Below are 23,782 nucleotides of genomic sequence, written 5' to 3' on the forward strand. Positions count from 1 at the left end.
AGGAATTCTCAATTCTTGAGAAAGATATGAAGTAGAAGTTCCATCAATAACTCTTATTGAAGGACCTGCTCGATCAACAACTCTTGTTGATCTATGGTAGTTTCTCTGGTTATCTCACTTAAGCTTATTGCGAGGTTGATGATTTTTAATGTGGCCTTCCTTCAAGAATGTTGCATTTTTTGAAACAAATACTTTATCTTCTTGAGGATCATAAAAGAAACCACCTCTTATTTCTTTAGGATAGCCTACAAATAGGCATACCTTTGAACGATGTTCCAACTTTTTTGGATTTTGCACCAACGCATGTGCTGGACGTCCCTAAATCCTGAAGTGACATAAACTACCTTTACTTCATCTTCATAACTCGTAAGGTGTTTCTGAAACACTTTTCGAGGGAACCATGTTCAATATATACATCGCAGTCTCTATTGCGTAACCCCAAAAGGAACTTGGCAAATGAGTATAACTCATCATAGAACGAACCATGCCCAACAGGGTTCTGATGACATGCAGAAATGCATGTCATCTTAGGCCTTTTACTTAGAATCATGAAGGTTGTTAAGCAGAATATGCAACAATTATGCTATGAATCCATGAGAAAGTGAGCTTGTGTTGTTCAGCATGATGAATCTCGGCTAACCCATTATTATGTGATATTATGCGTTCAATGTTCTATTTTTTAGCTAACGCAAGAAGTGGACGCCAACACGAAAACTGGACCACCGCATAGGCGACCGCATGCAGAGAAACTCTCCATCGCAAAGGTGAACACGTTCGATCAACGCATGGATGTTGCGGTAATCAGCCGCATGTGTCCATCGCATGGAAGTTACACTCGTCAAGCGATTACGGTCATCGTGTAGAGTTGCGGTATTAAGTGAATGCAGTCACTACATGATTGCGTCTACACGATAACGCATACTAATGGGATCAACGCAAGGTTGGTGGAATGAACGCATTAACGCATCTACCTCGAGAAAATCAAAATATGATGTTGAAATTTCACCTACCACGCCGTTGGCAGCAGGGGTTCAGAAAGGACTAAACACGCCGAATGTCAAAATCAGAGAAGTCCATTAATGCTGTCAGCGATCCAGGCTCTATATAAAGAAGCTGATAAGCAGAATTCCAACTAGTCTGGGGATTACCCCTGCAACCCAGGGTTTTCCCTACGACCCAGACAAATACGTGAGAAGTCGCTTGAGAGTACTTCACCTTCTTCATCCATTTCGAGTGACGACCGGAGCCTTCAATCGGAGCTAGATCTCAAGAGAGTCAGCTCTTCCGTCCATTCATGGCACCACCGGCAGCCTTTACGCGCATCCGATAGAAGCAAGTCTTTGCTTCTAGCCGATCATTTCATTTTCCCTCCTTTTCTTACATTATATTGTATAAATTTTGTGATTAAGGAATTAATACATTTTTTTTCAATGCATTTCTCTATTTTTTTCGACTCTATCTCCATCTTCTTTGCTTAGCATCTTTAACCTTCATTGCATTACTTAGTGAGATTTCTTGAGTACCGCATTAGTCATGTGGATTAGGGATATAAAGCATGTAGCAAACCACTGAGAGGTGTGCGTTGCGTGAGTGTGTAAGTAACCTTATTTGCTTAGTGTGAAGCTCTAGTAATGCCTGTCTATAGGCCAACGCAATGCTTGTCTATGAGTAAAGTCAGCAACAACCAACTGCTCGGGAGGGTAAGTGGTTGATCGCATTAAGCAATGTATGCATTGTTCACTAGAGATAGGAATGATCTTATGTCAGCAAAGTTCATGCGGTTACCTTGTCTATAAGCGCATCATTCATCTTTTAGGCATACTTGAGAGAGTAGTCTAAAATCCAAATATAAGACTCGAGAGAGCGGATTGAAACGCATAGGCAAGAATGGGGAACTTAGAGATAAGCTCCGTTTGCTATCACACAGCGTATGCACCCTATGGATAGGATATTGCATGCATCCAGGAAGTAGGATAAGGTGTTATGCGGCTATCACACTCATGTAGTGAGAGCTCGTGAGCGGGTTAGGCAGGCATAGGCTTCCCGAAAATATCGCAGATACACCGCATACGTCCTAGAGTTAGGCTCAAGTGTGTGTAGCATGATCATATGGCTTGTGTTGACTAAGGTTGCCCTTGCGGTCACTCTTAAGTACTTTAATGAAAACATCTCTGCATTTTATCTATTTTCTCATTCATTTGTTTCATGTCAAGAGTTGTCGTGTATCTACCTCTCATGCATATTCTCATTGTGTTGTCTGTTAGTTAGGAGTAGAAGTAGTGTTAGCTTAGAAACCTTCCCATCCATTCTTTTATTCAACCGTCGCATGCACATTACTGCATTCATTTTGCTACAAGTCCCTGAGTTCGACCTTTGAACACTCGAGAAACTTGTGTTCGCGTTATACTTAGCATGAGCGCAAGAAAACTTGTGACATGACGCATGGTCATCGCATACATGTATTAACGCATAGTCATTCCAACGCATGACCATCGACACATGACTATCAACGCATACCTTAAAAACATGCATCGCATATTGCGTCCAAGGGATTTTAGTTGTCGAGTAAATTGACATCTAATTTCCCATCACCAAGTTCTATTCTCTTTTTTTACAATACCATTTTGTTGAGGTGTGCCAGGTGCTATGAGTTGTGACTGAATTCCGTATTCTATCAAATAGTCCTGGAATTTTAAGATGTGCTCACCACATCGATCTGATCGAAGTGTTTTAATCTTTTTACCTAATTGGTTCTTAACCTCTACCTTATTTTCCTTGAACTTTTCTAGGGTTTCTTTGGCTCTAAGACCTTTTCCAAAAAAATATCTCTTTGTCATTTTACCCCCGAGACAGGACTCACAAGGTGGTAATGTCTTCCAACTTGTTTAAAAGACCGTTCTTAACCAATCTCTCAATCTCGTTGAGATTTATGTGACCAAGTCTCAAGTGCCAAAGATAGACATTTGGAGAAATCTTCCTCTTCTTATGAGTCCCAGTAGTTTTAAACATCTCTATGTTCAAAACAGCTTTGACCTCAGTTGGTTTTAATATGTACAAGTTATTTTCTAATTTTGCAGAGAAAATTTGTTTATTTCCCATTTTGATGAACAATTCATCATTTTCAAAATAAACTTTATGATTTTGTTCTAGCAAACAGGAGACATAAATTAGATTCCTTTTCATAGAAGGAATATAATATACATTTTTCAAATAAATGTATTTATCTCCTATAAATAACTTCATATTCCTACTGCTTTGGCTAAAGCAATCTCCTCGGTCCTTACCTTAAAGACTGTTTCACCTTCTGTCAACTGTCTCCAGGAACTTGTTTCCTGTGAGATAGTACATACATGATTAGCGGCACTTGAATCAATTATCCAGATTTTATCGTTTTCCACTAAACATACTTCGATAACAGGTAAATCATATTTATCTTGTTGTTCGAATTCAACATTCTCATCTATATAATTCATAATTTTAGATGAGCTAGAAGATAGAGGAAAATCATCTGGTAAAACTCTTTTGGTGTAATTAACTGCTAATAATTTGTTTGTCGATTTGATTTTACTATTATGTACATCAGAAGTGAGTATTCTAAAATTTGACATTCTGATAAAATTCAAACAAATTCTAATTAGATAATTGTAACTAAATTCAAGATCAAATTTTAGCAAAAAAGTAATAATGTACCTATAACCATTATTTATTTGCAACGATATTTTAGTGAGTCATAATATGTGCTACCGAGTGGCAGTCAGATACTCCTTCACTAAAACAAACAATTTTGACTAAACACTATCCCTGGAATAACTCTTATCCCTATAGTCGTTTAGTTATCATTTTAGGTAATGATCTTTACTAACAACTTAATAATTCTTGTAAGTGTGACCCGCCATTTCAGATTTTATAGAACGGTATAAACTTTCCTCTAAAATAGAAGACAATATCCAAGACAGAACTATAAAATCCTATTCATTTTACTAAAGTCTGGGTTATTCCGAATCCTATGTTACAACCCTCCGAGGGGATAGCGATCGCTAAATGACTAGCAAAAGGCCGCGTAAAGCAAACCAGCAGGTGCAACATAGGAATCTCACGGTTCAGACTAATGAAGGAGACCGTAGGATATATTGACACATATCCTTCACCCACTTACTATGAACTACTTCCTCCATTTACCTTGATATTGACTCAGGTTAATCGAGTGCCTTTACTAGCTTTCTGCTTGAACTGTATTCTTTTTCACGCATCTCTTTCTAGTGGACAGGGCAGCCTAGAAAAGAAAGGAATCAGTCACACTTTCCGAATGGAGGTCACTCCCAGGGTGACACGAAGCGTCGTATGAATCTCACGGTGTAAACTATGTGGAGATGTGGTAGTTGAAATCTATATATTGTATAAAAGACTTATATTCGAACAACTTCCTCTTATTCACCGAAATCTAAATTTAAGCTAAAAAATACTTTCCGAGTGGAGGTCACTCTCAGGGTGACACGAAGTACCGCTTAAATCTGGATTGTGAACTCTTAGAGACGTGAGAGCTAAAAATAACATATCGTATATGTTATTAATCTCCCATTGAAGTTTTCTAATAACTCTATCATATAGAGTTATTAAACTGCTACTAAAGTGTTCTATTGGGTAGATTTATACATAGGTTCTTTTTTGCTAATAAAACAACCCTAAGTCTATGTGGTTTATCCAAATATAACTCTTATAATTAGATTTAACCTACGATATCTAGGTGATAAACCATTTTATTACCTCACATCACTCACATATGCTCATAAAACCGGTTACCAACGCTCAATAATTCGACCATAATCCCCAGGTAGGAGGTGTTCCGTAAACTGTCAACTTAAGTAACCCCAACCATAGACAGGATTATATACCGGTTGAGTTTGTAACCTAGGTTTTATAAGTTTTAACAATTAAACAAGTGGTCAACCTACGTGAGCATGCAACTGTTGATTATGGATTTTAAATGTCTAACCCAATTTAAAACAACTTATAAAACTGTATACATGCTAAACATCCATAACATACATGAGGCATTCAACATTTAATATAACATTTATATTAAATACAAGAAACCCTAACATGCATACTATATATTATAACAATTATAACATATTTTTAATGCATGTAACATGCTTCCTATGGTGGGATTTTAAATCTAAATGGCATACTATATGCACATACAAGATTCATTTAAATATAATATATATCAAATGCATAAATAATTAAACACAGACTGATATGGTTTTAGTTTTGGCAAAAAACAAGCAAATAGAAGCCTAACTATTACAATCAGCTTCAAAACCATCTTTGAACCGCTCGAACTGCTCCAAACCGAAACCAAGCATCTTGAATCGGATTGGATGAGTCTGAACCGGACCAGCCAAAAACACTTTGAGGCTGAACCGGATTGGACCTTGAGAAAACCGGTCGAATCGACTGCTCTCGGTCCAACCTCAAAGTCTTGCAAAGGCTAATCGTGTAGCACTGAAGGCTATCGTCTAGCTCTATCACCTTCAGTTGTGAAGAACTACATGATCGCTTAGTGTTTACCTTAACTAAACGATCGTTTAGCTCCATCGCATAGAACTATAAGATCGCTTAGTGTCTGCCAAAGCTAAACGATCGCTTAGTACTATCGTATAGAACTACACAGTAGTTCAACTCCATCGCTTAGCTATCGCATAGTTATCGCATAACTATCGCTTAGTTCTATCGTATAGAACTAAACGATCGCTTAACACCATCGTCTAGCGCTTCATGTCATCATTTAGTATCTGTCATAGCTTAATGATCGCTTAGTTCCATCGTATAGAATATCATCGCATCGTTCAACATCGTAGGTAAGCGACGTTTAGTTCCATCGCATAGAAACTTCAACACATCGCTTAGCACTTCGTCTACACGATTGCTTAACTCCGTATCTAAATGATCGCTCAGTGCTATCGCGTAGCACTTCATCACATCGCTTAGCGTGCATCATTGTTAAACGATCGTGTAGTACCATTGTATAGTAAATTCAACATATCGTTTAGTTCCCACGCCAAAACTAAACGATCGCTTAATGCTATCGTATAGAAAATTGAATGCATCGTTTAGCTCCCGCAGGTGCACAATCGTCTAGCATTCAACATCACAACGACCAGCGCCCGTTGCTATACGATCATCTAGCTTTTCTTCACACCGTGTAGCATCTGGAACTAGACGATCACTTAGCAACTGGAACCTCAACAACGAAATTGAGCAGAAGCTGAAAAACTGGAACAACAACTCGACCTCCTTCACTTGTTTCTTCAATTACATCTTAATTTCGACTCTAATAACTCCAAATAAATTACAGACTCTTGCTAACACATAAAAGCTCATCAAACAAGAGCCAATTACAAATTTAAATGAGAAATTAAAGAGAATTAAAATGTCAAAACTCAGAAAACCATATCAGCGCATCAGTTTCATATTTCTCATATAGAACACCCACCAAACCAAAAATAAACCAAATTGAATGCTTATTTGATTCTCTGATACCAATTGTAGGATTATATCAGCAACAGCGAAAGCACAAGGATTGTCTAAACATTCAAATTCACTAATTTTGGCAAAATATAAAGCGTGCTCTTGCTGTAAACAAATAAGTTTTAAGACATACCTCTTATAAACTTCTTCAAAGCTCTTTCTCCAGCTGCCATCTTCTCCAAATCTGTTGCAGACCACCTCAAGATCTTTTCCACTATTCTCTTAATGCTCTAGATTGAGTTGTGGGACCCAAAACAAGCTTGAATCAAGGGATGAAGGAGAAATGCTCACTACAATAATCTTGTTGAAGAACTCTTTCTTCAACCCAAATTTTCTCTCAAATTCTCTATAGATTACGTCACCAATTTTCACTCCAATCTCTTCATTATATTGCAGATCAACATGCAAAGGAGAGACTTGCATGAGTTGCAGTTCATGCTTGGAGAAGACAAGGCAAAGATAATGCCATTTGAGTGAGCTACTTAGGTGATGGATAATGGAAAAACTTCTTTTTCCATTTTGTGTGTTTTGTTTTCTAATTTTCCAATTTTATCTACAAATCAAAATTTGATTTTATAAAATCTATTTTGGTTTTAAAAATGAAAATTTTAATTAATTCCATAAATTAATTATTAAATACAACTTAATTAATTTAATATAAAATATTAAATTAATTTTAACACATGTCCATATTTATATATTTAAATCGTATTATGCAAATCTAAGGGCAATCCCGAATAAACAGGAGTTCATAGTTAGCTCAGGATTAGGATCGAGTTACCTAGGTCATATAGGTGAAATAGTCAGTTTAAACAGTAAACAACGTTATAAAGTAAAAGTGACTTATTTTTTGGTTTTGATCTTATGCAAACTCATTGCATAGGACATCCCCACTCCTCACGTCATAACATGTACGAATTAGGATCACATCGTATGTAGCACTTTACAACTCTTTGTAATAACTACAGAATAGGCCACATCCAATGGTGTTACCAGAATAAGGTATCCAACCTCATTCGTGTACCATAGATCATTTTGACTATTTACTCGAACTTAATTCACTCTTATGTCTCCACATAAAGTTCAAGTACTAATACAATAGTCATAGGTCTTAGTTTATTGGATTTAGACTTTCATACAATTTATGAGATCAATAACAAGTATATTGATTATAACAAATGTTTATCATTAAACTGCGAGTTTTTAGGACATAAAACCCAACAATGTCGACCTATTTTAACTATTAAAACGGGTGGTTTAACCTACGTGGGCATGCAACTTATCTTTGTTATGGATTTTAATGTCTAATGCAATTTTAAAACAACTTATAAAACAATAGACATACATTGCATCCATAACATGCTTTTATATAACAATTATATAAATATTCATTCCATGCATTTATTATAACTTATATCAAAAACCATAGAATCCTACACATGCATACTATACATTACAACACTTATAAACTTGCAATGCATGCTATATGTTTATCCTATGGTAGGATTTTAAATCTACATGGCATACAATATGCACACAATTGATAAATTATTTAAATCATACATTCACAATGCATAATTAAATAAACACACTAAAATGGACCGGTTTTGGCATCCTAAACTAGCTAAAAGCTACACTTATTACAATAATAAGCAGAAAAAGGTCTCGAACCACCTTCTAACACTTCGAACTAGCTCGAACCGCTTAAAAAGGGCTTGAACCGACTTCAAAAGCCCAAAAAATAGCAAAAACCGCCAAAAAGGGTCAAATATGGTCCAACAAACTTAAACCGGACCGGTCCAGACCATCTGGACCGGCTGAGCCTCCAAAACCAGGCGCGCGGGTCGGCTGGAGCGGACGGACGCGAGCGCTTGGGCTGGCACGGACGGCTTGGGCGAAAGCTGGGCCGAACACATGGAGCTAGGCCTGGGCGCGAGTGAGCTGGCGAACTGGGCTGCGCGCTGGGTTGGGCCGGGTGGAACATAGAAACGCGTCAGATCGCGGGTGATCTCCGAGTCTGGAGCCTCTACACGCGTCAGCCAGCCACCTCGCGGGTCAGGCGCCTTCCGAGTCGGGGCTTCGAGTCGTGAACCGGGTCTGGGAGCGTATTCCGGGTCTGTGAGTTATTTTGCAACAAATTGGAGCTGTCCTCTTTGTCGGAACCGAGCTATTACAGTCTAATTTCAACTCTAATGACTCTAGCAAATTTACAGGCTCTTTGCCACACAATAAATCCCATAATACACTGGGCAATTACAATAATTATTACAACCCAAGAGGAAAAACGGATGTCAAAACCGAAATTATCCATTTTAGCACACAAGCATTCATCACATGAATCAATACCCACCATATGCATAAATTAACCAAAAATTGAGTACTTTAAGCATGCTCTGATACTAATTGATGGAACGAACACATGTGCAGTGGAAGAAAAACGGATCTAAAGTACTCTAATTAGATTAATTATAAAGATAAGCATGCATGAAATCAAACAGGTAAAAGGGGAAAATAATTCAATATTTGTAGTCTTTGAATCTTCTCCAAACCAGCTCCAATCTCCTCACGAACGGTTTGTAGACCACCACGAGAGTCTTTCCGACTATTCTCCGACCTTAGAACAGGATGGTGGAATCCGATCAGTGACTAATTTGGAGAGGAAAAAGCTAAAGCTTTGAGAGAAAATGAGATGAGATTATCAACCCCTATGGCCAAGAAGTCTTCAAAAGAATTAAACACTCCTTTTAAAGACCAAGTAAACATACAACTTTGAGTTTGATGATAATTTGACACTCAAAATTCCAGTAACTCAAAATGTAGGATTTAGTGGGACAAGTGTCTTCAAATGAAGACAACACTTAGCCATGCAAAAGTTGACATTTCTCACTCATAAATGTTGGATCTTTCCACTAACTTGGTCAAAGTTTGACTCTCAAAGTTCAAAGTCAACAAATTTGACTTTTTTGACTTTCAAAAATCAAAAGCCAACAATTTGACTTCCATTGCATTTTTTACCTAGTCAACAAATTGACTTATTATGCAATTTTGATCAAATCCATTTAATTTAAAAAATAATTCTAATAATCAATTTTAAAAATTAAATTAATATTAAATAATTAATTAAACAATTTAATTAATTTAATTGAATATTAAATCCAACACTTATTCCAATTTATATGAATCCCTATTCATAATCTTGATATTTAAATGTTATTTAAATATCTCTTATTTTCTCTCTTTTAATTCACAATTAAACATTAGTTAAATATATCATATATATTTAACGCTTTGCTCCAAAAATCAAATTTGAACACTTCAAATTTGTTTGTCACATTGTTCTAAGGTTTAGTCTAATATGAGCTAATAGGGACCTCATGAACCTACAGATCATGGGCTCCAATGATCCGCAATTAACCAGCTAAACTCTTTAACCTAATTAACCACCATTAGTTAACTACCGGATCACTCCACTAAAACCCAGTAGTTGTACTCCCCTCACTATAGATATATTATGTCCACTCGATATAATCATGATTTGTAAGTCAGCCCTTCACAGGTTGTTCGTAATAACGGCTAGGTCAAAAGTTGTTTTACCCTCGAGATTACATCTTGCTCCTTAAGTCCCATTGATTCTGTAATGAACAGTTGGTTTGTGATCCATCACTAAACCGAGTCCGGCCAATGAGAGGGCGGGGCCCCTTGTTCAAGACCCGAAGTCAACACTTAAGAAAACAACCTCTCTACTATCCTTAAAAGTGGGTAAGAGTAAATTCTGTCTTGCACTCTATGTCCCCAGCCATCTACCCGGTCTTACCCTTGAAATGGGAGGTTTATTGAGCCGACGTTGTTGAGTCAACCCTCACCCATGCAAATCTATTAGAGTCAGGGGTACCCTGAACGTGTTTTCATGAATTTATCATTTTAGAGCTTTATTAAATGAAATAAAAGTTTTATTTATCTTTGTTTAATCTTTTATTATGCATGCATGCAGTAGCATCTAGAAATTCAAATCATCGTTAGAGTTAAAATATCATTTTGGTTCTTGAACTTTGAAGTTTTTTCAAATTTAATCCTTGGTCTTTGAAATTTATATATATTTTTTAATACAATGTGGGTAGAGAATTTGAATCACATACCTCTTGATCACAAACACATTTGTATGACAATTGAGCTATGCTCACTTTAGATGAAACACTTCATTTTAGTCCTTATACTTTTAATAAATCTTAAATTTAATATTACTACCAATTTATTGTTGTTTAAAAATTATCTATTAATACTTTTACTATAAGTTTATATTTATATGTTAAAATTTTTTGCATGAAAATTATTGTTTTTGTTGCTCTTGTCGTCGTCATCATCAAACCAAATTCAGGAAAAATTAATACGGAGAAACTAAATCTAATATTTATTAAAAGAACTAAAATTTGATATTTGAAGGCATGGAGACAAACTGAACCAACTTGACCAATATTAAAATCAAGATAAAAGCGAGGATCAAAGTTAGTAATTTGAAACGCAACAATTACATCTTCCGTTCATCATCAGTAAACAATTTTTGTATCATTGATAGAGTTGTAAAAGTAATATAATTTTTTAATATCGATATAGTATACAAATAATTGCACAACAATGATCTTAATGTTCATAAATTGGTCCGATCTCATTTAATTTAGTGTATTTACATAATTACAAAGGATTATGCATACCGAATAGTACAAGAAGTTCAATCAAAATGATGGGCCTTTGCATCCCTTCCCTTGGTGGCTTTCCTTGAAACTGCAAAGTTGAAGACTGCTCATTCATTAAATAGCACAAGAACAGAAAAGTTCTTGCATCTTAACTTCAAGTCAAAAGCAGAGAAAGAAAGCAGACAAAAGCATGGGTGACGACGAGAAAATGAAACTGCTCGGCTTCAAGTTTTGAACTTGAACTGGGGAAATCAATGGAAGGCTCCGGAGTCAGCGAAGGAATCGGGGGTGAAGCCCCATTTCCACTACTTGGATTACCGCTGGTTACAGAAAACATGTTGGCAATTCTTCAGATAAACTATGTTGCAAAAAGAAGACGTATAAAAGTTTTTTTATAAGTTAATAGAACACCAATAGCATTTTTTTGCTCACCTTCCGGTGTATACACAGGATCCATGGCCTGCAAGAGGGCACTAATATTAGATAAACGGAATATGCAACCACGACTGTATTTTGTGTACGTGTTTCTAATTCTTATACATGTGGAATGGAGAGATCGTACTTAAATGGAAAAAGATGATCAGAATAGAAAGACACAACAAATAGCCTAGAAATTAGAGAAACCCATAAAAGAAAAGAAAGAAGAGTATTTGATACCAACCGCCAGGAGCTCAAAGTTATTATTTATATTTTCTCTAATGATTTAGGTGTAGTTTTATTGATTCTAATTTTATCCTTTCTAAAACATGTTAAATAAGGACATTTTTGCCATTATAACAAAATCTATGATGTAGGCACACGTTAGGGTTTTGGGAGACCATCAAAAGCATGACTGTTAGGTTGTCAATAACAGTTTTGTATTTTGAATTCTCGAAATGAGATTTATTTGTAATTGTAATGTACAAACTTTTATCTATATGATGTTTTATTTCAAATTTAATTGCATTAAACTAATATTCATGGTTATGTTGTAGCTTACACATGCATGTAGAGACATATGAATAGATCATGAATGGTTTATAGTAGATGGATAAGGCTGGATACTTTATCCTGGTGACACTACAAGTATGGTCCGCTTTGTAGATGTTACAAATGTTGTAAATTGCTACAAATGATCTAATCCTGATCATTCATGTGGAGACATGTGAGCGGGGATATTCTATACAAAAGAGTTTGTATAAGACTGCATCACGAAATGTTTAGTTTCGTTATATAACATCATTCATAATAAAGACTTACATTTCACCAAGATGACCATAGGTAACATGACTTGAATCCTGAGTAAGTTGTGAACTTCTGCCTATGAGGGCGATCCTTTGATTTGTATGGGTGGGAGTGGCTAGAACGCCGATTCAACAAGCCTACCATTTTGGGGATTCGTCTTATTGGGGAGCTGAGAACATAACTACACAAGAAGAAATTCACTCCTTCCCCAATGTCGGAGCAAGTAGATAAATTGCTCCTTTAAGAGCTGATTCCGAGGCTTAAACAATATGGCACCACACCCTCTCCTGGTCCGAGAGGGGTTTGGTCATAGTTGGACTATGATTTATTGTTCATTAGAGGAATCAGGAGTACTTAAAGAGTTAGATGTAACTACAGGGGCAAAGCGGTAATTTTGGCTCAGCTGTACTTACGGGCAATTTGTGAAGGGTCATTGTACTAACAGATGGTGAGTAATTAATTTAATTAAAGAGTTTAATTAATTATTCACGTACCGCTAGACCTTCAAGCTACAAGTCCATGAGGTCCCCTCGGTAGCTCAACGGGAATAAATGAGAATCAGTTTTTAGATTAATTTGAATTGTTCAAATTAATTGAGAGAATTAATTGTATATGATATAATTAATTTAATTTTGATTATATATGATATAATTACTATAATATATTTGATACATTATATTAAATATTTATGAGAAAAAATAAATATTTGAATATGATTTAAATATTAATTATATGAATTGGATTCATATACTTGGTTTTAATATAAATGTGATTTATATTAAATGTCATTAGTGAGAGAAAATGAACTATAGATTATATTGTATATGATACAATATTAAAACTATAGATTATATATTATATTTGATATAACATATAATTTAATATATATTATATGATATGATAATTATCATATTAATATATATTAAATTATTTATTAAATAAATTAATGAATTTTATTTATTTATTTATTTTAATTATTTTTTAAATTAGTTAATGGGAGGGAATTGTAACTCCCTCCCCCCTCTTTTCTCTCCACTTCAAATAAGTAGGAAAAACAGCTCCAATAGGCTTCATCTTCTTCCTGGAATAGATACAGAAAAATCTCGATTATTCTCTGAAGGTTTTCCCTACTACTCATCTCTTCCTCTCTCAAATTCCCTTTCCTCACCAAATTCACCAAAGCACCACAATCTCCTGGATTCTCACCAAAGAATATCAAGGTCATCGTGTGGTCGTGCCCTTTCAGGTTTTGGGATTCCGTTTGAAGAACATCTTCAAAGGTAAGGGTTTTCTAAACCCATTTTAATTTTCTGCAATTTCATTATTAGCATGCTGTAATTGTTTGAGTTAAATGCATATGTATGTTTCTCTATAAAATTATGAATTCCGTAAAAATTGGATTTGGGACGATCCACTTCCGCTCATAGATCTCCTCATTAAGGATCCTTCAATCACCATCCTATGCTTGAACATTCAGGTAAAAGTGATCAACTAGCTTGCGGAGTGTTCAAATCTTGGGTAGGGGACTAGCTCTCCTTACTTCCTAATCTTCAATCACAAGGTAACCTTATCTAACTCTCTTACTGTTGTACCCATTGATTTTGGGGGTTTTAGTGTTAAAAATGAGGGGTTCTCGTACGTTCCTAACTCAACATTCAAGTTCCATCAGTTCACACCTTAATGGCTAGATCTGAAAGCACATCCAAACTCTACACTCAAGTTGCATTAGTGTTTTAATGGTCCACTAAATCTAATCACTTCTTCATGCATTCTTTGTCAATTCAATTCTTTTTCCTGGATACTATTAATAAACCCAACAAGAAAGTGCATTCTTTTTCATAAGGATTGAGAACAAGAACTTTGATAGTTGATATTTAAAAACAGAGTAGGTGAAAGTCAGAGGCTCTTTAGGCTCAAGGTCTATTTGGATGACTTTCTAGTACTTAAAAAATACTTTTATTTCACTTAAAATACGTTTTTAAGTACTTAAAATGTCATTCCAAATAGACTCAGTTTGGTTCATGGTAGTGTAAGTTGGTTCAATTCAGGTCCAACATATTTTGTGGTCAAGCCAATAGCCCTACCGGTTCAGTTATGAACCCATTTCCCCCTCGTTATCTACATTCTACTATTTTCTTCATGCCTCGTGAAAAATTATATACACTAGACTAAAGAATAATGCATCAGGTAACAATACACGCTGTCGCAGATAAAGTAAAAACTTGAAGAAAGGAACTTACTTGGATTAGTATTAGTTAACGTCGCTGTGCCTTCAAAGTCGCATGTTCCACCATTGCGTTGCATTTTCTGATAGTAGTCATTAAAAGCATAAGAAGCGTGGTTTATGATGTTATCGGGAAGAAAACATGGCTGCCCTGGTTGAATGGCAGAACAATTAGCTCCACCTTGACCACAAGCCCAGTTCAGACCATTTTGCAACTTCCCGGAATCTGCACCATCTTTTGCCACACAGTAAACAACAGAAGAACTTCCAGTGACTCTGCTGGATAATGAACTCAAACGATATATAGCAGAACCTTTGGTTGAAAGAACTCCCCAGTTTTTCTCTGACATAGGCTCAAGTTTCTGGTCTTCACTGAACAACTCGTATATGTACGTGTTAACAGGTTTAGTTGGCTCGCTAGGTGGACCTGAACCATTCAAAACCCTATTTATCAAATTGTTAACATATATCTCGGCAATTTGCTTGGTCGCATGAGGTTCATTGGCTCCATCAGACCATGGCCAGCCAGACTCTGTGACCACAATGGGGATACCAGAAAAGTTGAGAGCTTTTATTGAATGATAGGTTGCATCCAGCATGGCATCAAACATGTTATTATAGTGGAGGAGTGTGTTTGGGTCAACAATCTGCCGGTTTATAGACAATGGCTGGAAAAGAGCATAATCAAATGGAAAATATGCGTTTCCTTTTATGTATCCATAGTAAGGATAAACATTTAACATATAGTAGGAGTTGGTGTTTTTCAAGAACTGAAGGAGTTGATAAATGGTGGAGTTCAATGAAGAATTGAATGTGGCCGTAGAGGGAGGAAAAGAGGTAAGAATGACATCCATAGACTGGGGAGTTGAAACTTTGACTTGAAGATTTAGGTTTGCAGCAACAAGAGCTTTATAAAGGTATTTCATGGCACGGATCAAGACTGGGGCTGCATTAGGGATAGAGGTAAGAAGCTCACTGCCTACAGCAATGGCTGATATATTGGTTGCAGGTATATAAAGTGCAACATTCTTATTAACCCAAGCAGCAGCAGCTGATGGAGACTTTCCAATTTTTAGAACCTCCTCATTTGTAACACCAACCATTACTTCAATGCTACTATTTGCAAAGGCTTTGAGTAATTGGGCATTGGCATTATAGAGTCTAACATGAGTAAATTCGTACTGTTTGAGCATTGAAACCACATCTGAGGCAGGTGGAAGACTGGACACATGTGTGCCAATATTTATCCCCACAAATGCTCCTGATCGATTCAAAGAATTGCATTAGGAATGGAAAGAAGAATAAAGTGATGATGTCACAATAACTGTCTAAGACTCCGATACACCAAAAGATCCTCATTTTTCCACAATAAGAAGAAAGTGATGTGGGGCACCAGATAATACCATTCATTTTTTTTCGCATATAAACATTGCAACCGCGTGTAGGGCACCAGATCCAGGGTTCTTTTTTCCATATGAAACGTGAGAAGAAGGAAGAAGGGGAGAAAAGAAGGAAAAGGAAAGAAGGAGTAGGGGAAAAGAAGAAAGATAAAGTGGCGGTGGCAGCAACCTGGATGGAGGAGGGAGAAAGAGGAGAAAAACAATATTACAAAGATTTTTTTTATTTAAAAACAATATTTTGAAAATAAAAATAGTGTGTCACGTTAGCTTTATGTTAGTATATTAATCGAAAATTGACGGCTATGACCAAAATGCTACCAAAATTAAACCTCAAAGTTAAAATGACGAATTCGATAACTCGGGGACTAAAATATTACCAAATCCAAACCTAAGGAACCATAAGTATAATCTTTCCAAAATCGTCAAAGCTACCATTAGTTGACAAGTTTTAGACAGTAAATAAGACACGAGAGAGCAAAATCTCTTTGATTATTTTTAATTCTATATTATGTCTCTCTTCTCTTGGAACTGTAAAGGACTATGGGAGAGTTTTTAATTTTTATTACGTTGGCCTCCTGTTGTTCCACATCATGTGAGATATTATTCTCATGTGGTTTTCCATGGGTATAAATAAAACATTCCAAGATAGTAGGGTATTCCAAGATGAGGAAAGGCTCTCAAATAGGGCAAGGGTTAGTACTCTTTAGTGGCGTCATGTTGGAGCTAAAAACAGTCTCTTTTTTTTTTTTTTTTTTTTTTTTTTTTTTTATAGTAGTAGTAGTATTAATTTGGCTATGACATCTGCCAATGGAGGGTTTTATTCAACCCCTTTGGCTATTGTCAATGCCTTCTTGTATACTTCAGTTGTTTAAAGTGAAATGTGTTTATTACTAACAAAAAGAACTAATGCGTATAAGAATATAAAATAAAGTAGGTTCCAGTGGAGAGACTGGAAGTTGGAAGTGTTACAGATGGAGGTAACTGTTAAATTGTATTTTAGCATTTAAGTGATCAGAAAGAGTTTATAGAAGTACCTCTTACATGGAAAATCATGGAAGACATAAGCAAAAGCACAACCGCAGGCCATTTATCATGCATCCTCCAGTTTACCAGAACGCCAACCTCAAATATTACTCTTTATTCCTTCCGGTCGTCCTTTATCAGTTAAGTTTAACCGGCCTATCAAAATTGTGAAGAGATGTCACGAAGCAGAAACAAAATTCAATTTAAACTGCAAATTCATGAGACTTGATACAATTCACATCTTACCAGTACAACAGAGTTATACCTCTTTAATATGGGAAAGAGGGATTACTTTCTTTAAGGTCGTCATATATCACAATCCATGCAAGCATTAATAAGAGAGCACAATCACTTCTTACTCATAACAGTCGGGAAAAAAAATCTAATAATTAATTGGTCAAGAAAAAGCCTGAAATAAAAAAGAGAAGATGCAAGGTTTTGCAAACAACAAAGAAGGAAGGTACAGGAAATTCATATGTAAACAAGGAGTTAAACACAGATTACCAAATAAAATATTAACCCATGAGCAGAAATTAAAGTAAAACAGAGAACATCTAACCACCCAATAAAGGAAAGTGAATTTTCTAGGCTCATTAAGTTAGCTTCATAACAATTGAAGAAAACCCTAAGAAAGGAAGAAGGGAAAAACCTTAAACAAGAGCTGGAGAGTCAAACTATTACAATGAATCATCAAGATACTCGATGCAACTGAAATAACAGTTCACCAATCATCACTCCACTGAAAATGACATTAATGTATAAATATTAACAAGACAAAATGCCGATAATGAAGCATCAGATAATACCTTTAAACCCAGAATCGGAAGAACGTAATGGCTGACCAACCGGAGGAACATTACGCATCGAAATCAACGCCATGTGTAAGTGTAATGTTCTTCCGCTTTAAAAGTGTATTTTTAAATTAAAAAATTTACGTGAAAAGGAAATGAAATAATATCTTATTCAACCCACCGAGAAAGAAAGGGAAGATCATCCTGTAATTTCCCTCCAAAATCTGTTCAACTCCCAGCTGAAACGAAGCACCGAGAGAAAAAGTTTCGTGGCATGAAGTTGATTCCCAACTCACTTTAATTACAATATCTTTATAAAAAATAAAAAATAAAACGTCCATTTAACTTTTAAGTTGCTTATTGGGCTACTCATTCATGTGGTCCGTGGACTTGAAAAATTATCGTGAATAACCTGTTTACGTTTTATAAAGTAGTTTTTCTTGTCATTTCCGACCGAATTGATATCAAATCTTGAATAAAAAGTCAATTCTTCATCTTATATCCAACTCTATTCTTATGAACTTTCTTGGTACAATTTTGTCTTGGATGAACACCGAGATCAAGTTTTCCAGGTGAAATTTTACCTCATATCAACATCGAGATTCACATAATTTTTTCAAATATTATGCTATCTTTCCAAAATCTTATACCAACTTTCACCTCTTTTCATATTTTTTTATGTGATCTTTCTCATTTTTAGTATAGAGTTGTGCATAATCTTGCAAATATTACACCCAGTTTATGTAACCACAAATTTTCAAATTGATTTATTGCTAATTTAAATATATTTACTAATTATCTTTTTAAAAATTCTATAATATTTGGTAATTTGATTTTTAAATTCTGGAAAAATCAGAAAGATTAAATAAGATTTAGGAAAATTATGTGAATCTTGATCTTCATCTTGGCCGAGATTCCACAAAGAAAACTAAGAAGGATGGATAGTTTAAATATAAATTGAAAATATTAACTTTTTATATAAATTTGGTGATGAATCTCGATCGAGAAGCATTAAAATAAAATAAAAACTATTTTAACGAGTTTTGAAAATTTATAGAGGATTATTGTTTATAATTTTCCGATGGGCTTCCAGGCCCATATCCTTAGCTTAAGTGGGTATTTAACCACAAATTCAATCGGCCCAACAAATTGTTAGTTTTTGGGCTCTATAAAGAAGCAGCCCATTGCAAAACGACGCCGCAGTCTTTTTTTGCTGAAAAAGGACAGAATTGTGAGAAGTCAATGAAAGAAGAGAAACTGTCTTGTGGGTTTGTCTGAAAGGCGACTGTGTTCTGTCGGATTGGGCTGCATTATTCTATTTCCAGTATCGGCCGACTTGTCGGCCCGTTTTCACACTACCATCCAACCAAATTTGCTAATATTATTATTATTATTATTTTTAGTTTGTAAATTATAGTACTTTGATGTGAAACCTCAACCAAATTAATGGGTTCAAATCAATTGAAACCAAATTCCTGATTAATTTAAATATTAAGACTCTACTTTTTAATATTTTTATTAATTTAATTTCTTAAAAAAACCAACTACTTTCTAAATTGTAAATTATCCATACAAATTCATGTTTTGTCGTACCTTAGCTAAATCATAGTACGATTATATCTATTGAACATGATATAACAAACAAATTGTAGAATAAAAGTAGCATAAACAAAATCAAATGATACATGAAACATGCCTCGAATCTATATCATAGGTTTAAAGAAATGTTCACTTTTACATACATTTTCACCCAAATCAAGGAGAGAGTAGACAAAATATGAATGAACTCAAAATACATTTATCACTCTCTATCCCTTTATTTAGGGTGGGTATTAATAATAAGAGTGAACCTAATGTATTTTTTCGATTTTTTTAAATAATGTTATTTTAATAATTATTAACAAAAATAGGGTTGGGTGGATAATATTGACAAAAATAAAAATTTTTAATCGTATACCCGATATACGAATCCTTGTGATCTGGCACGTGCAGATTGCTAATGTGGTAGTCATGCAGCGTTGATCGAGGTCCATGATTACCCTAAGTCGTGTATCAGGTATACGATTACGCTAAGTCGTGTACCAGGTCCCTTAAACGACCGCAACTCCTTCTTCTTCCCCCATTTGGGAACTTTTTCTCTTTTCTTCCTCCCAATTACCGCCGGTCGCCAAATCCACCGTCGTCCACCGTTGCCAAATCCAGTATTTTTTATGTAATTGTATTTTATTTATGTAATTGCATCTTTTATGTACTTGTATTTTTTATGTAATTGTACTTTTTATGTAATGAATTTATTTTATCTGATTCATTCTTAGGAAATAGATTTTGTTATGTGATGAATTTTGTTATGTAATGTAATTTGAACTTCTTAGGTAATGGAGTCTGGTCCTTCTAATCATGTACAATTATATCAACAAAATACGCATCGTTCATGATCGATATGGGATAATTCTTCTACCGTAGTTTTGAGTTGTTAGATAAGGGAGACATGTGCACAACATATTATCCCATTTGATGATTTTCTTGGGGTTGCACAGATCAAATTTATCCAACTTGATTGGCACCTCATTACTGCTTTAGTTGAGTGTTAGAGACCAGAAACCCACACATTTCACCTACTTTGTGGGGAATATACAATTACGTTGCAGGATATTGCCATTTAGTTTGTATTACGAGTGAACAGAGAACCATTGACAGGTTCATTACAATATGATTGGAAGAATGTTTGTGACGAGCTTTTAGGTATTCTACTAGATGATTTGAAAAGGCTCAAGATTGAGTACCCCGTGGTTGGCATCCCAGTTTCTAAATTTACCTCCTGATGTCGACGACATCAACGTACATAGGTATGCATGAGCATACATTATACAGCTTATTGAAGGATTTTTGTTCGCTGGCAAGTCGAACACTCTAGGACATCTCATGTTTCTCCCGCTACTATCTGATTTCGAGCATGCTGGTACGTACTCGTGGGGTGGTGCCTGTCTTGCATGGCTTTATAGAAAACTTTGTCGGGCTATCAATGCACAAGCGTTGGAAATAGTAGGGCCGTTGATACTACTACAGGTATGGGCTTATGATAGATTTCCAATTATAACACCACAAGTCCAGTTACAGGCCCCAAATCATCGTCTACGTAGTGTCAAGTATTATTTCATTTATATATTTATTTCATTATCATTTTATGTAAGAATATAAATTAATTGTATTTTTTACAAATTTAGATGGAGTGGTGTATTAGCTGCCTCTGAACAGTTAGCAAATATATTGCTAGTATATCGAAAAATATTTGATAGACTGATACACAATCAGGTAATAAATGTATATATAAATGAATATTTAAAACATTTTGGATGTATAATTATCTTCTTCTTCTTCTTCTTTTTTTTTTTTTTTTTTTTTGTCAGATTAATTGGACGCCATACACATAAGATATCTGGTCATCATTACCTGATTACTGTCGTGATGGTGAAGACATCTAGTTGACCGTTAGTCCTCTCACATGCTTCCATATAGTAGAGTGGCATCATCCAAATCGTGTGTTAAAACAGTTCGATCGGCGACAAACGATACCTTCGTTGTACTATACACTCCCAACACTATACCAGATTGATTTGAGAGGTAATCAGGACCAAGACTGGCGTCGAATTCACGCGGAATATATATCTTACTAGCATGGATGACATGATCGTTGTGCACAGGGAGAAATAATAAATGGGCCTGCTGTATCAGATGACTACTTTTCCTGGTACAATTCAATCACAAGGTGATTTATCGCACCTGACGACACTTACTATTACTGCATGTTGAGAGATTTAAAATCAGAAATTTTCCAAATATATGATATGAATTTGTTTAATATTTATTTATTTTTTCATTGTACAGAATAATTTTGTCGTACAATAATATTCAGTACAACACAATTTACCAGAATTAGGTTCAATGTGTTATCAAACATTGGTCAACATAGAAAGTATTATTCAACAAACAAGACGACTCAATGTTGATGACACTGATCGAAAACATATTCGTCGTAGACGACAACGACAACAGGGTGAAGCTAATTTAGAGGCACACGAAGACAACCCTCATATGGGGTAAGGGCCAGGGGGTCGTCTTTAAATTTCATGTAAATTTCTATTTTCAAATTAATTAATTTCATGGCATCTTTTTTTTTTTTTTTTTTTTAAAAAAATATGAGTGCAGAATAATTATGTTTTTATTGTAGATTAAATATATAATTAAGTTTAATAATGATGAAATTTGTGGACCCGGTCCACGAGTCTTAATATTTTTGTACATCTCCGATTAAAAAAAAAAAGAAAAAAAATCGTGGACCCGGTCCACGAGTCTCTCTTCGACTGGTTCACCAACTGAGCCGACGTGGTATTGATTGGATTAAAAGTTAATTGTGTACTACGTACACGATTTTCCTTCACACCAAAACTATCATATTTTTGTCAATACTTTTCATTCCCACCTATTTTTAAAAAATATTTCCCTTGTACCCATTTTTGTCGATAATTTGAAAATCCATAATATTTTTTAACTTGATCCTTATTTTTTCTAAATTATTTAAGTTTTTATTTGTCGAATATGTGTTATCAAAACCAAAATAACTCAACTAACGTAAAGCTTAAAATATAAAAAACTTAAACTTAAAATATCAATATTGAAGTAAGATATTTGATTCTCTAGCCAAAAAAGAAAAACAACGTTATAAACAAGAAAATGACAACTTGCAAAAACCACTCCTAAAGTAAGATGAATGTGGAAGTTTTTTGAAAGTTGCTTTTTTTCTTCCTCAAAATTTGACATGAGTTTTTAAACCATCGGTGAAAAATAGATAATAAATAAAGAAATATGAAGATGAAAGTAGTGTACATAGACTTATTTTTCAAAAAAAAAACAAAAAAAAGTACCAACTAGAGTCTAAATTGTTAGAATTGAGCTCTTAAATTTATACAAATATTAAACCAACCCTCAAACTTACAATAGTTGTAGGAATTTGACCCATATAAAAAGAAGAAGAAAAAAAACTCTCAAACTTATACAATGATAACAATTTTTACAATTATGTAAGTTTCAATATCTAATTTTAAACCATTGAAAGTTCGAGGGTATAATTACAACTATCACCATATTTGAAGGGTGATGATTGCAATTTGTCCTAAAGAAAAAAATATATATAAAACATAAGTTTGGTAAATCTTGGTAACTCCCCATTTTTTAAATATGGAAGAATTGTATTTTTGTTGCACTTTTTGTCTCCCATGAGGGTCACGTAAAGGTTCATGAGTATTAAAGAAAATTTGACCTTGACTCATATTCGTGCTCCACAAGCTGCAAGACCTTTTCCTTTCAAGGACCTTTTTACATTGAGCTTGTCCATCAAGTTAAACTAGGACTAAGACAGACTTGGAAAAAATGGGTATTTTGGTATTTTCCTCATCATTTAAATCCCTATTTTATTCTATTTTATTTTATTCTCTCTGTTAGCTTAGCTTGTAAATTAAGCATCATCCAAATTTCTGCCCTTTGACTTTCAGACAAATGTGTATGTGGCGTTGTGAAAATGTATAGTAAAATAATAACGAATAAGACAAATGTGTGAAATTACTATTTTTAGGTTGTCGCTTTTAAAGACCGGTAGTTCTTTTATTTTTAAATAGGTTGCTCAATTAATGTCTCTCGTACTCTACAATTATTCACATCTACTCCTACCAAATTGTTATAGCTTCGAAATTTTATTTTTCACATGTTAATTTTTTTTTTGAAAAAAAACAAATATTCATATTTATTGGGTACGTCTCAATTAATATAAAATGTGTCCCGACTTAACCAAAATCTCAAAAGTTGTAATCTTCCCTCTTAAAGGTCATAAATATTTTTCTTTAT

The 23,782-nt window shown here is 34.8% G+C and overlaps 1 protein-coding gene across 10 annotated transcripts; it reads right to left on the bottom strand.

The window, feature by feature from the left end:
• Positions 1-11,153: 11,153 nt before the first annotated feature.
• On the bottom strand, positions 11,154-18,158 carry LOC120087939 (glucan endo-1,3-beta-glucosidase 4-like). 10 transcript variants are annotated; one of them, XM_090305620.1, is made up of 9 exons: positions 17,900-18,158; positions 17,743-17,801; positions 17,359-17,388; positions 17,112-17,249; positions 16,074-16,239; positions 14,687-15,931; positions 11,655-11,682; positions 11,407-11,542; positions 11,154-11,310 (listed from the first exon to the last, which is right to left on the bottom strand). In XM_090305620.1, exons 4-9 carry the CDS (start codon positions 17,166-17,168, stop codon positions 11,221-11,223), a joined length of 1,722 nt encoding a protein of 573 aa, XP_090161746.1. In that variant the 5' UTR covers positions 17,169-17,249; positions 17,359-17,388; positions 17,743-17,801; positions 17,900-18,158; the 3' UTR covers positions 11,154-11,220. The 10 variants fall into 10 exon arrangements, with proteins under 10 accessions (XP_090161746.1, XP_038900886.1, XP_038900885.1 ...); XM_039044958.2 differs by having other exon boundaries at positions 17,340-17,388; XM_039044957.2 differs by lacking the exon at positions 17,359-17,388.
• Between the last annotated feature and the right edge of the window lie 5,624 nt (positions 18,159-23,782).

The sequence above is a fragment of the Benincasa hispida genome, chromosome 10, assembly GCF_027475165.1.
Source record: "Benincasa hispida cultivar pf3 chromosome 10, pf3_genome.v1.1, whole genome shotgun sequence".
Lineage (NCBI taxonomy): Eukaryota > Viridiplantae > Streptophyta > Magnoliopsida > Cucurbitales > Cucurbitaceae > Benincasa > Benincasa hispida.